Source organism: Molothrus aeneus, chromosome 1, assembly GCF_037042795.1.
Source record: "Molothrus aeneus isolate 106 chromosome 1, BPBGC_Maene_1.0, whole genome shotgun sequence".
NCBI lineage: Eukaryota > Metazoa > Chordata > Aves > Passeriformes > Icteridae > Molothrus > Molothrus aeneus.
This window is the reverse complement of record NC_089646.1, coordinates 54,514,650-54,529,679: the sequence shown is the minus strand read 5'-3', so window position 1 is coordinate 54,529,679 and position 15,030 is coordinate 54,514,650. Positions and strand designations below refer to the sequence as shown.

Below are 15,030 nucleotides of genomic sequence, written 5' to 3'. Positions count from 1 at the left end.
CATGCTTAAAACATCTACTAATCACTGATTAATTTTTTATAACCTATTTTGAAGCAGAGCCTGTCTATGGAGTATATCCCTTACCACTGCTTGTGACTCTCCATTTATAAAAGATAGATAATTTACTGGTCATCTTAGGACTTAGAACTCCTACCAATTTCAGCTCAAACATAAAGCTTTTCTGAGTTAACTCTAGCATTTTTATCTCAGTCTAAGAAAAAATGTCCCTAGACTATTATGTCCCTCAGACTTCTGGTTGCTCTACCCTGCTAATGCATATTTTGCAAGTTCTCCTTTAATGCAATGATTCTTAGGAGGCAAAGCCACTCTAAAATGTATTTTCAGCCTCTTAAACTCAGTTTGATTGTTCTCAAGACAGCTGTCCAAGTGATGATGATTCCCAATGTTTTTGGTTTTTTTACTGTCATCCCTGTGTGCTTCGTTCAATGTTTGTCCTTTCTCAGAAAAGGATAAGAAAATAGAAACTTCCCAATAATCCAGTGGAAAAGCCATGTCCAAGACAACTTTTGATTCTGACAGAGGAGCACATATTTTGTATGCTTGATAAGCACAGGAGTTTATAGGACTGCTCCTCCATGGGATTCCCCTAGTCTTTAAGGTGAAAGCCATGACCATGCTCTATGCTTTCTATGGTGCATTCAGGTAGAATTGACTAAAGCAGGCAATACAAATTATTTCCTGAAAATGTATGAGTCCTGGAACTAATCATTCACATTTGAGAAGCAGCATGTTGCTCTAGTATCATATTTTGCAAATGAATTTTGAATTTTTAGTTGATATCTACTGACCTCACTTACAAGGTTGAGTCTTCTAATGTGATTTATCTAGATATTGAGACCAATTATTTAATAATAAAACTTAAAAGGATTTGCAGATTTTTCTTGGGTTTAGGGACATCAGTAAAATAGTTTCTGTTCTGAATATCCCCAAGTAAATATTCCACTCCCAGTCAAGTGCTAGTCTTTCACTGATTGCTCTTTACAGCAGTACTAAGCTGCTACACCTGTGGCATTAGCAACTTGAGCCTAAAGACACACATCAAGCATAACTTGATTTAAAAAAATAGGAGAGAGAATATAGGGTTAAAAAAGGGAATTTTATTCTTCAACATCAACATGGAATTTCCTCTTCCTTTTTTAAAACTACTCATTTTCAAAGCCCCAGAAGTAAGAACCTCTCAAACTTGAGCTCTTGAAGCAGACATTTTTTGCACACAATTAAGTGGGTAAAAAACATTAAAATAACATAAAAGTTATTGTGCTATCACTTTTATATTATCCAGTTAGTATTATATGTTTATCATGGGTTTTATAATATTTTTATATTTTAATAAAATATCATATGTTTTATTTCTTTTTTTTCAGCTGGTTAATAATCCACTAGCAAGTCAAGCAGCAGCAGCTGCAGCAGCAGCAGCCATGGGCTCAATAGCAAACTCCCAGGCCTTTGGAAACGCCCTCTCCAGTCTTCAGGGGGTCACAGGCCAGCTCGTCACTAATGCACAAGGACAGGTGAGTAGAAGATGGAGCAAACAGTGAATTCTGATGGCAGGCTGATCTTGGGACAAAAATCGGTTCCGCCTGTATGACAGCAATTTAAAAGTGCACATGTTGAAGATAAATAAATATTGATTTGTGAGACAAGGTAAGAAATGGAAAGTCTGAGAAATAGGGGGAATTTTGGAACTCTTTAAGAGTGTTTTCAAGCTAGAAAAGGCTAAGGGTTTGTTTTAGTTATCAGCCCTTTATTTGTTTGTTTTATTTATCATCCCTTTAAAAATATCGTAGTGCAATACCATGCACTACTATTTCACCATTTTAAAAGTCCAGCAACCCTGTGATTTTTAACAAAGATACCATCTGCCTTCTTCCACTTACATATGCCTAATAACAGACACCTTTACTGACGTGGTACAGTTCTTCACTTTTTTGCATTTCTGTGGCATTTTTGTATGGTGTCATTTCTTAAAAGGCATTTACTGTTTCTAGTAAAGGAAAATAAATTGTAATGAAATATTAGGGATGGAGTTATCTGCGTGGCTTCCTCATTTATTTATTAACTATGTTAAGCAATTTGCAATTACTATGCCAGCCTGTAAATGCAAATAGGGGAGATTATTTTGGTTTAAAGAAAATTTTCCAAACAGGAACTTGAATATTGTTTAAGAGTGTCTAAGAGAGAGATTGTGCATTACCTACGTTATGGAGCTGTTTATTTGTTAAAACTATTTCAGTTTCACTCTTAGTATGATGGAGAAACATATGCATCTGAATTCATATATATAAAAATAATTCCTTTGATACACCATATTTAAGTGGCTTTCAGATTGCGACCACTTTCATTCTTTATTGCATTTATTAGGACTAAAATTAACACAATGCCTTGTTTCTCTGCAATGGATCTGTCAATATAACTGGTAACTGAGTAATTTGAATGTCATTATTCTAAATTCTACAAACTGGGCATACAGTGATACCCACAGTGTTTTTGTGGATGTTAGGCCCTGAAAAACATTTACTGAAATGATGCAGCTTGGATGATATGTGAATCTAATATGTAGTTTCTACTCTTACTGTTTACTGGTGAGGAGGATAAAAAAGAAAGGGCAGCTCTTCTCCTGGCAATTTTCTGCTAGTTAATTGGAACAAGAGTGAGTTTTTTATTTTGGCCCATCAAAAAATAAAATTCAACACTTTATAGGACCTCCCCTGTTTTTTTGTTAAACAGGACACATAAACAAAGATGCTTCCTGAGCTTCACTAGCACCATCCAAGTCCCAGGGAAAAAAAATGCTGACCTTGTTATATTTACTGGGTGGGTGCAGAATTGTTCCATCACTACCCCGAGGGTTGAACGATGGAGCTTGTCAAAGTGAGGCCTTATCTAATGAATCATCTTATCGCAGGTGCACACCACACATATTAAAGGAGGATTGTATGAACAATGTGCCCTCTACAATAACCTTTCAATGTCTACTTTAACCCTTGTTTCAATCCCTTTTCATCAAAGGATCATTTTATGCAGCCAGCTTTAAATGGAGGCTCTCAAAAGCCTATTAAGATTTCTGGAGGGATGGGGTATTGGTTTGGGAGAAAAGTTGGTTATAATACCTATAACTCATAGTCAGATCAGCTCCAACATAGAGCCTGCTTGTTTCTATCTCCTCTGTGCTCCAGAAATGGTTCACAGTCACCACTTACATATGAAGCACTTGATACCAAAGATGTTCATCATAAGAGCTGAAGTTATGAATGTAGACTAATTTCTTTATAGCTTTTCCTTTACACATTCTCCACAGAAAACATAATCTATGTGTGACCATTCATTGTATCCTTAAAAGAACCCCACACTAAGAAGATATCACTGAATGAAAGTTTTACTCAAGCTGAGTCTGTTTATTCCAGACATAATGTAAAGTCCAATAATTCCACAGGTTGCAGAGAAAGAGAAAGGAAAGGAATAATCTTTCCAATTGTCAGAATAAAATTGCAGCATCTAGCTATCTGCCTAGGTCTTTTAAATAAAGGTTTTCTCTTTATTACTTGTTTTTGCAAATGTTCCTTAGTTTATAATCAGTACTGCAGACCTTCCCACAATATAGATAAATATTGATAGTAAGTGTGTAATATAGCATGCAGTTTTATAATATTCAGCATAAACTCATATTACTTAGAGACCACTTCTCAGGCTGCCTTAAAACAGGACTATTCAGTATAATTAATCTACATTCCAGAAATTAAATTACATTCCCTTCAAATTAATAGAATTATAGCACCTAACCAAGGGCTACAAGATGTTTCTTCAAAATTGGGAGCATAAAGGAATAGTAATTTGAAACGCTCCATTTCTGAATAATCTGATGAATAATCTGCTTGGAGTGACTAAAGAACCAGATTTGCACCACACTTTAAGAATTCTGCCCTTTGAAAATTGTCCCTTTCAAGGAATCACAAGCATGATACTGAAAACTCACTCCTGAAAATAAAAAGCTGAATGAGTTACTGGAATGTTGATATGTGCAATCTTTGTAATTACACGCTGTTTCTGTTACAGAAATTCAGGGCTTGTAAATGTCCATCTGTCTAGCTAAATATATGGTGATCAGTAATCCCTGGAGAGATTAGGCTCTAGGTCAAATCCAAGATCCTATGCCAAATTTAAGGGAAATGATCCTTTAAATGGCATATAGCCTTAATTCCCAATAGTCTAGTAGTTCTTACAATTACAGTAAAAAATCATTTATATTAACAATAATTTATATTAAATATTTTTATTTAATTAATTATTGAATTCAAAGTTATGGCATGTTTATTTATTTTTCATCTTTTGCTTTGGATGGCAATATAAACTGTAACACCAGAGTTTCCCAAGACCAAACCAAGAGATCTAATCCATTGAAACAATATGATTAGATCACCTGATTAATTTGATATAGTACATGTAGAGGACTCTAAATCAAATTTTCATTTTCAGAGGCATATTATGAAGAGCCATTGGCCCATGTAACACTGCTTGCATTCTGTTTGCCCTCAGCACTTTCCAGGAAGAGTTTGCAGCACTGGGTTTTCATATCTTAAATTTAAAGGCCAGGGTAGCAGGTTTGCCAGATTGCACCCTGTCAGTAGATTTCAAAGAGAAACTGTCTACCTATTCAGCTTCAGCCTGCCTTACAGTAGGACCCAAGTGCCATTGCTGCCCTTGGATTCTTCAGAGGTTTAACCCAAAATATCTCTTTTTTATGCTGGTTTTGCAAATGAAATAAAAAATCGGGACTTTTGTGTTGGTTTTGCTATGTTTATTAAGTATGTGAAATGTGTGCTTTGGCAGTTGTCATAATATTTGTAAGGAAATGAGACACAGAAATATGAAAGCAATGTTGATGAATATGGTTTCTTAATTATCATCAGTTGCATTCATATATGCCTCTTGACTTCAGTAGGATCAAATACTTTTTAACTGTGGGTACTGAGTAAGTTTAGTTTCTCTTTTGAAAAGATGGGAGTTGTCTAACAGGAGAAAAATACCACTAAATTCAGCAGTTGCAAGATAACATTTTACCATAAAAGAGTAACATGATGAGAGTTGGCATGATGAACTGCCTTGTAGATAAAGAGGGCAATAGTCTGTTTCTTGGGAGATTAAAAGGAAAATCTAAGTATATATGCTGTAATTGTATTGTCCACACTTTAATTGAACAGGGAATTAATTGGGATTGTTTCATTATAATCTAAGAATGCCCCTGAAGTAACCCACACTTCATTGGGCCATGCCTTGCTCTTTAGATATGAAAACCTTCTGTATAAGAAAAATCTTTAGCACACGTCCACCCTCATACTTAAAAAAAAAATAACTAATTTTTGAGTGTTGTAGTCCACAAGTAGCTCAGGAAAATAAATAGAGAGAGAGGCATTGTTGATCCAATTAGATAATAGGAGTACTTTGGTTCTCATTATTCTGATGAGAGGGTACACATTTGCTCTTTGAGCTTCTTGATGGTAAACGGTGCTAATGAGGCCTGATGGATTCCCTGCTCCTAACAAGGCTCTCAGCAGTGCGAGTGATTACAATGGAGATAGATTTGATGGGATGCGCTCCCTTTTGTAGTGTCTCAGCTGCTGACACTCTGCGACATAATCAGGTCACAGAGCCGGTCACAGCCATCAGCAAAAGCCATAGCTCTATTCTTCATTATTAAAGTGCATTATTCAGTTCCAGGCCTTCACAATACTGCCAAGGGCCTTTTTTTCTTCCCCTTTTTTTGTTAAGCATCAGTTCTCAAATACAAGAGTTAATAAAATCATCAGCTAAAGAACTAGTAAATTAAAGAAATGGAAATAAAGTGCTCCCTTTCAAATTCATTGAAGGATCACAATTAAATAAGCAGGGAGTTTCTCATCACCACACACTGTACAGTACAATGTAATATGTCATGTGCAATAACAACAGGGATAAGATTTTAAAAAATAACGCTGTGCTCATTGTGGACTGGCTTGGAAAGTGCTGAAGTATCTTTTATGGTAAAGGAAATTTCTGTCTTCGCAACTATTACATGTCTGCATGTAGGTACTATTATTTTCACTGTTTTTTGTAACTACTTTTTTTCTGAAGTGATAACAGTTATTTGCAAACTAAGTTCATGATTCTAAGCAGAGCAGCTGTCCTGTCTTAGCTTAAGTGGCCAAGGCCACAATCTGGAAAATATTCAATAGGCCACAGTACTAGAACCTCTTTGTTCCCATAGACAAGGCCATTACCTTCTTTTGGGGAGTGAGGTAATTATAAAATTATGTTGTGGAAAAAGGTGTTTGTAGCATTTTCTTTCTATTCTGATGATGTTCAGTTGGGGCTATCCCCATTTCATGAGAAAATACTCTTTTAAAATCTGATGCAAGTTTTAATGCAGTTTAGTTAAACATGTGAGAAAAAAATAGTGGAAAGCTGGAATTAGTTAGTTAGTTAGTCAGTCAGTTACTTAGTTACTTACTTACTTACTTACTTACTAACATTTTGTTTCATCTAAATAGCAATAAGATATTCCAATACTGAAATGTATACCTTTACAAGGAATTAAATAATTTCTGTTGAATCCCTGTAGTATGTATTAAGTGACAATAGTATGATTTTGTGCATAGATAAAACCAAAGGATCTAATACATTGGATGGGTTTTTTCTTGCTGTTGGGGGGTTTTTTGTTTGGTTTTTTTGGGAGGTTTTTGCAGTTTTTGTTCTGTTGGTCTTGTTCAACTCCATTTTTCCTCTGTTTTCCTTCTGTTAGAATATGCTATGATGAGCAAATGAACACGTATACACAAAGTCACTTGTAAGACTTTCAGTTCTCTAGAACCACAGGTGTAAGAACTTTTCAATATCCACATTTCAAAGTTCAGAGCAATTAACAGTCATCTCCAAGAAATGTGTAGAGACTGCTATGTGACCTAGTTTTCTTTTCAACACTAGCCAAGAAAATTGGCAGCTACCACCACTGGGACAGCAAATTGTAACTCCTCCTATACTTAAAAGGAGGATGTTGATTGTTTGTTGGGGTTTTTTTGTTGTTGTTGTTTCTGTTTTTTTCATTCTTCCAGAAGTTCAGGAGGCTCAAAGTCCTGTAATGTGTAAGAATTTTAGAGTCTTCCTGAACATGTGCAATTCATACTGTTCTTCAGGTGTTCAATGTCCATTAGCCTTTTCTGTTAACCTTCTTTTCTTTTTCTTGTTCTCGCTTTCTTTTTCAGCTATGCAGCTTTATACATGGTAACCACTAATATTTTAGCCCTCACAACATCCGAAAGTTCACTAAATTCTTAACAATAATTGTTTAAGTAGTGACTGCTAACAATATCTTCCTAGGGCTAAGGCCTATAGAAATCTGAGAATGGCATATATTAAGGATATTTCATTAGAAGACTGAGACATTAAAAGAGACATATTTTGAAGGCAATGCTAGAGGGAGGGATTGTAACAGTCTGATAATACTAGCATTTAAGAACATTCTTTGGAAAACCCTTTACCAGGAGAATCTGTTTTGACAGACCTTCGTATTAATGTATTGAATTTCTGCTGGGTGGAGTTTGACTCAATTTTCCCCCTCAAAGTTTCACTGTGCTGAATACATGCAGGAATACATGCAAGTTTTGCCATTTGCAGGAAGAAAAGTGAAAAGAGAAAAGGTCAGTTGTAAGGGAAGATTTTTTTTTCCATTGGTTTCCCTCCCCTCAGCTAGACATGGAGGAGGGTGTTTGTTTAATTACCTCCCATGTGAATATGAATCAAAAGACAAATAATTCTTTTAATATATTTTTGCTGACTGTGTCTTTATTTTGCTGTACTATTTCTCTAATATCAGTTATAGCCACAGTGGCATAAATGTAAAAATGCATGGACCAAGCTCTCCGGTCATGCAAATTGGTAGTTTCATGAAGCCGAAATAGACTAAGGCAGAATGAGTCTAACTTCAACCAAGAGCTGACTAACCTTTTTTATCTATTTTAGGCAGTGATCACTGAAAAATGGAAAGGATAATTGTTTAATGAAACTTCTATCAGGCTTGGAAATTATCCACATCTATCCAGAAGAGCCACTGAAATTTATTTTATCTAACTTGCAAGAAATCTTACTTTTGCTACTTAATTTCAGGCTTGAGATTGTAGCCTCTTGCCTGGATTTCTGCCTAAGGTACTGTGTCTTGGACATAGATCTTTTCAGAGGTGCCCAAGTCTTATTTTCAAAAGCAACTTTCATACCTGTAAAAGCCTGAGTTTCCTTCAATCAGAGTTATGAGACTGAGTGCTTGAAGGCATGTCTATGCACTGTAACAGAGCATTGCAAGCAAATTGCCAGAGACAGTTCATTTATATGTGCATGTCTCAGTGCTGTACTAGCACAGATTGAAGAAGCCAAAAGTCTCAGTAGTATGTTGTTATGGCTGGACTAATTAATTCTGCTTCTCAACAAGGTGACACAGGATCTAGTTCATTAGTTGTTAGCTCTGGGGTCTTGCTAACACACTGTATTATGTGGAGTAAATACACTTTGAAGAGACCCTTAAAAGCCTGTAGCATTTAGGCACTTTTGAAAATGTTACTATTCTACATTAATTATTTCAAGTCAGAAGTACTGGACATAACTGTCCTTTTGTCATTGCCTTCTTAATTACTTCTGCATGGAGGAGAAAACCAAACCTACTACTAGTTCAACCCTAATACTATTTTCATGAAATCTAAACCAATAAAAAAGAAGAACCTACCATTCCTATAATCTGTTCATCTTAGCATCATGAGGTGGTTATAAGCATGAAAAATTTTTATTTTTATCACCAGTGACATACATCACAGTCAATGAAATCTTTCTGCTCTACAGAGGTTCTTACACCGCTCTCCTTATCATCATATCTTATCACCTTCCAGTAAAGCATTAAGAAACATGACTAGTGATAGTCACAAATTGGTCTTCCTCTCAGCAGAAACTTGTTGAACAGCACATTGCATGTTTGGTAAGGGCATTTGGCTTTGTCTGTCTTTGATAGGAATTTTTTTTTTGTTTTACTTTTAAAGTTTTGGTTTTGTTTGGATTTTAAAATCTTTATGAAAGGATTTCTTAGAGATGCATATTGCTTATATTTGCATCAGAGCAAGGAAGACAACAAAAAATGTATTAGCTTTTGAAGCAGAATGTGGTGAAGCCAAAGACAATAAACACAGGAATATTTCTCAATTGCTGTTGAAATCCATTCCAAGTCTTTGACCTTCCCCTTAGAGCAAACTTTACTGTGCACAGAGAAGGTTTGACTCTTGTTATCCTGAAATACTGAATTTGGTAATTATGGATTTCATCCACGAGCTTTAGCTAGCCATTTAGATTCCTGGGAAGCAGACCACAGAAGAACTTCAAGGCAAAGACTTGAGTTTTGCTAAGTATATTGAAAACTCTTTAACATGATGTAAGCAAAGCAGTGGACAAAGCTGATTCATGTAGGTGGTACCAAGAAAAGGGCTTTCTATGTTACTGATGTTTCCCAAACAGTGGAAGTGCTTGGGAATATTGCATCAGCTCAGGAGTTGACAAAGTTGAGAAAAAAAATTGAGGCCACATCATTGTCTGAACAGCAATGATGGAAATCCTCCTGTATGAGACTTGTATCAGAGTGGAATCTAAGACTATTCTTAATTCTAGACTTCTTCTTATGAGGGAGTGCTGTGCAGGGTGGATTATAGAGAGACTGTAGGTGAGCAGAGGCAATAATGGACCAAATCTGAGAGTCTGAGTTATCTTTCTAAATGTGCCTCATTATTTCTGAAAAAACTCAGATCATGGTTCTTTGTGTAACATGGTGCTTAGTCTTATTTAGATTTTATCTAACTTATCCTGTATATTGTATATGCTTTATCCTTGTGTCAGAATTTTACAATCTCCTGAATTGGCACTGATAATCAGAATAAACAAAACCAAAAGTGCTTTTTTGGGCAAAGGGAAGAAGAAGGCAGATCACTCTGTCAAAAGTGCAATTAATGCAAAATGCTAAACATTTTTGGTCTTTGATTCACTGATAGAGCACTCCTGCTCTTTTGGTGAGGTTTGGAATTTCTTAAAAGTTACAAGTCTTCATGCATAAATGAAGGCCATTGTCTTTCTTATTGAGCTTCAGTCTTGACAGTTGGATGTGTATGTCTTAGAGATAGAGGTGAGGAAAGATTTGGCACTCCCATGTTTGCTGCGCAATCAGTATTTGTTTGAAATCTGGAAGGATGAGGAGTCCATCCACTGAAATGTATTCATGCAGCATTCATAGTAATAATCAGCCAGATGGAGACCCAAAACTTCTGCATGCAGATCCACAAGCTTCCAAACAGCACAATGAGCTGGAATTGTCCTGTAAGAATTGTCCTGTATTCTCTGTCTCCTGATTTGCATCTAGATTATTGCAAAGAATTGTGTGTATGCCATCTTCTATGGATTGATCTGTGAACAGTTACAGGGAAAGTTCAAGCAGAAAAAAAATTGATCTATTTTTCCCAAAGTATATCTCAGTTTGTCATTTTTTTCAGATGCTGACAGTGGTAGGCTTCAGTGTGTGTACATGCAAATGGCCCAGATATCAAAAGGAAAAAAAAAGAGACTTTGAAATATCTATGCCAATGTATTAAAATATATATGACTTTAAAAGTATATTTTTCACTTAAACTTCCTTCTTTGCACATTAATTAAATATTATCTCTAGGATAAGTATCTCTCATAGAAGACTAATGTATTATTGTCACATAATAATGGACGAGAATGACAGAATCTCTTTCCTTAAGTGCAAAGAAGGATTTATTAATATAAAGAAAACACTCATAGCCCTTGAGCAACTCTTTTTCTGCTTCATAGAGAACCTTTGCTAGACTCCCCCCACATCTAGCTTCATGCTAGAGATTCAAGGAAGCAATACATATATCCTGCCAGTTTAAAAATCAATCCTCTTTTCAGGGGATAATTTAATATCAAGACATGATGTACCCAATATCCAAATATACATTCATTTTCATGTTTGACGCATCAAATGCTCTGACATAGCCAAGTTTCAAAATAAATGGTTTGTTTTAGAGGTTGGATATGTCATATTAGCATTCACCCAGCAGATAGAGAGATAGATCAGAGAGTGATCAGGACATCAGGGAGACAGTTTAGAGAGAGATGAGAGAGGCCAGGTACACCTTGCAATGTTAAAAAAAGCTAGCTAGCTAGCAAGAAAGAAATTGTATAAATAGGTCACTGCAGCCCAACTGAAAAGAAGTTTAATTTTAACTTGTTAGTCATCATCTCCAGAGGCCTAATCCACTCCCTTCTTTGAGGGCTGTTCATTTAGCTATGTCTTATTTGATAGCACAAATAGACTGAAAGAAAAAAAACATAGTATCGGACTCATGCAGTGTACTAGCTTTGAGGGGGAAGCAGCACCACTTGCCATGCTAAAATTTCCTTCTCAATTCTTCTTATTAGCCTTAATTTGTTCTCATTTGTCTGGTTTTGTTCTCCTGGTTTCTACCGTAAGGAATCATAAAGAGTACAGGTAAACAGGTGTCTGGTGACGTTCTACTTCCTCTACCATTTTCTTTTCCTGACAATTTCGTTGTCTCACTATCTGGGATTCAGTTAGTTAAACATAGGTCTTTAGTCCCATTTCAGACATAGCACAAAACTTCTCTAAGTATCTCATGGCTGATCCAGAAAAATGTTCTTCTCGGCCTTATTGCTATATTCTGACAAAATCCTAAAACATTTCAAATAGAGCAGATGTCAACATTCTTTTCAACTGAATTGCTTCCCACTTATGTGAACACGTATATGTATGCTTACCTGGAAATTTATGCTCATCTCCTCAGAAGAGACACAAGATACATTTCCCATAGGGAAATGAGATTATAAATATTTTAATTACCTCTTGAGACATCCTTCTGTCTTTGGAGTCATTTGACTCTTTATTCTGGTGACAAATGAAAATAAACTAGACCTTCTCCTCTTGGCATGGAAGACAATGTGCTGCTCTTTTTTAGCTGAGATCTGTCTCAAGTGTAATTTTAGATGTGTGTAATTATGACTGTACACACAGAGGCCATAATTGTTTGCATTCTATTAATTTAACCCCCATTTTAATATATGAGGAGCAAAACTAGGCCTGTATTTTTCTAGGGGTTTGATTTGCCACAAAAAATGTAAGTACTCTTGAATGACTGCAAAGTGAGAGTTAAAAGATACTGAATGTTAACATTCTACCCTTTCACTACTGGCTGGTAGTATGTAGACAGGTACTATTGATAGTTCTGCACAAGAAATCAGAGTGATCTCTGAATTAGGAGTTCAAGAAAATGGAGGCTTTTTAATAGAATTGCAGGGAAAATATTTCCCAGCATACCCCCACAGGATGGCATGGTCTGCATGTTCCATGACGTTTATCATGTTGATGAATATTGCCTCCAGAGACCTCTCCAAAGTGCTGGGAGGTGGCTTCCATTTTTAGGTATTTAAATTACACCTTCTGGGATCTGCACTATATATCTCTTAATTTTAATTGTTCAGATACTGATGTATGGGTTTTGTATTTACAGTCTCTTAAAATTGATATTAGCAACTACAGTGCAGCACTCCGTATGTTTAAATCTATATGTTGCTCTCTTGGTTGGTCTGTTTGTACCCAGGAGAATGTGTCTTATTTCTCTGATGCACCAAAATGTCCCAGCTGTTGCACCTATTTTTCAGGTACAGACACCTGTAGGAGACAGTCACCTATCTTTGATGTCAAGTAGATCCATGAATTTGAAAACAGTAGTTGTTTATGTTCATTGTTGAAACACACTCCTTTAGCTAAAGCAGAAGGTTTAAGAACCAATGCACAGAGAGGTTAGATAAATCATAATGTCATCACCTTTGAATAAAATTAATATGTAATTGATATTAGCAAAAAAGCACCACATTCTTCTCTACCACATCTGAGAATCTTTGCTACAACAGCCAAGACAAAAATCTGCCTAGAGACTAAGATTAAATATTTAATGATTGCTTAGAAAAATAATTTTGAATAAGTTTTGAATTTAATTTTTTGTTCACAAGGGTCCAAAGAGACCTACTAGTTCTCAGTTCACCAGATACAGAAAGACACAGGAAGCCCTGATGCTCATCTGTGAAGTCTAAGAGCTGATTGAATATGTTCTGAAATTGCAATCACAAACTACATTTTTGTAAGAGTATAAGGGAGGTTTTGGAAATGAGTATAAAACAAATCTTGACAAGCTTTTTGCCAACTTCTCAGGGTAACTATTTAAAATATTAATATTAGACTACTGACCTAAAAATACTGTTAGTAATATACAGAAGCGTTTGTGTATTCAAACAGGTTCATGCTTCTGTATATACAATGATGGACACTTAGATCGCTGCTTACATGGAAGTCCTTAACCAACAATGATGTATGATGAGAAACACCCTGTATGATGAGAAAAAAATATCACAAGTAAATATGCTACAACAAAAGACTTCTTTTCTGAATACAAATAAAAACGTATCTGTTAAATAGTACTAAGTCAAGCTCAAATTCTCATAGCCTGATCCATCAATAAGGGCCACTCCTAAGGAGCACTTAATGCAGCAAGCTGTACCCTTGCCTTTTATTTCTCCTTAAAATCATATGCAGTGAAAAGAGGGAACAAACATGAATGATGCGTTCCTGATTCAGTAAATCACTGTGGTCTCTGGCAAGAGCACAAATGTAAAAATGTTTAGATCGGCCTCATACTACCAAACAAATGATGCAAAAGGAGACCTCAAAGAACACAGAGTGAGGGGAGATAAATGAGTACCATGTCAAGAAAGCAATTTCTCACTGAGTTTGCACAGAATGGAAATTTTACTTCCAAGAGATGGTTAGGGAATCTTTCTAATAAATCTTCAGTCCACAGTCATTGCTGTGTCTTTTTTTTTAAACTTACTTTTTAAGAGTGGTATAAGTTATACCCTCCCCAGTGAAATGTATCAAGATATTACCAGTCAAGTTGAAGGAATTTAAGTGAATCATCTCTATCTCTGTGTTTATGTTTGTAATAGACAAGGATGGTCAAACAGATTTCATTTTGTGCATGTGTTGAACATCTTTTCAACCAGTGAGGTCTTCTTAAAGCCTTTTATTTTAATAGTAGCTCACCAAAGAAAAAAAATGAAGAAAAGTTGAGTCTTATTCCCAGAAAAAGTGTCAATGATTTCATTTTAATTTTAGGGATTTTTAAAAAATTATGTTACCCTCCTTTTATCTACAGCTGAGATTGAGAGGATCTGTAAAAAGACAACTTGTTTTCCAAATAACCTAGAGATTGTAGGTCAATTTTAGAATTGAATGCTTCGCAGAGTACTCTGTTTAGACTCCTGATTTGAATTCCTTTTCCCTATTTTTGACCACATGAAAGGCAACTTAGGCTAGTCAACAATCTAAGCTAGTTGTTTAGTGTTTTCTGTCATCATTGAAACAAATAGATGCTCTCAAAAAATAAAACATAGGACCAATCTAAGGCAGGTGTTTTAAGCATCAATGAATTATTTTGCAGGGATTTTTCACTCTCTACACTGAATAGAGAGAGTCATGAATGACAGTCTACAACCAGATTTCTAATGCTAGGTGTCAAATATTATATCAATTCCATGCTTACAATATCATACAGTAGTTCCTTTTAATGATACTTGAGTCCTTTTGGTAATGTTATCTTTAAGCTCACCATTGCAGTCACAGTAGTTTTAACTCAGATCCTGGGAGCAGCTGAGGATGGACATGCAGAACTTAGTACTGGCTGACCTAACTTATTTTTTTAATTACTCTGGGGGAATTATTCTTTTTTTTTTTTTTCCTGTTTTGCTTGCCTGCTTCTTTGTGTTTCCCAGATAAATAGAGACCAAGGTAATGGTATGTCTGAATTATTTAAGGCATACTTAACTTTACAGATACTTCAACTAAGTGATGGTTTGCAATGTGAAGGGGAGGATCTTTCT

The 15,030-nt window shown here is 35.7% G+C and overlaps 1 protein-coding gene across 1 annotated transcript in view; it reads left to right on the top strand.

Annotated features, from left to right (window-relative positions):
* The window catches only part of POU6F2 (POU class 6 homeobox 2), a 311,850-nt gene that overhangs the window by 258,265 nt on the left and 38,555 nt on the right, over positions 1 to 15,030 (top strand). Inside the window, exon 6 of the mRNA XM_066544767.1 lies at positions 1,386 to 1,532. Coding sequence (XP_066400864.1) covers positions 1,386 to 1,532 — 147 coding nt within the window. The remainder of the gene's footprint in view (positions 1 to 1,385; positions 1,533 to 15,030) is intronic.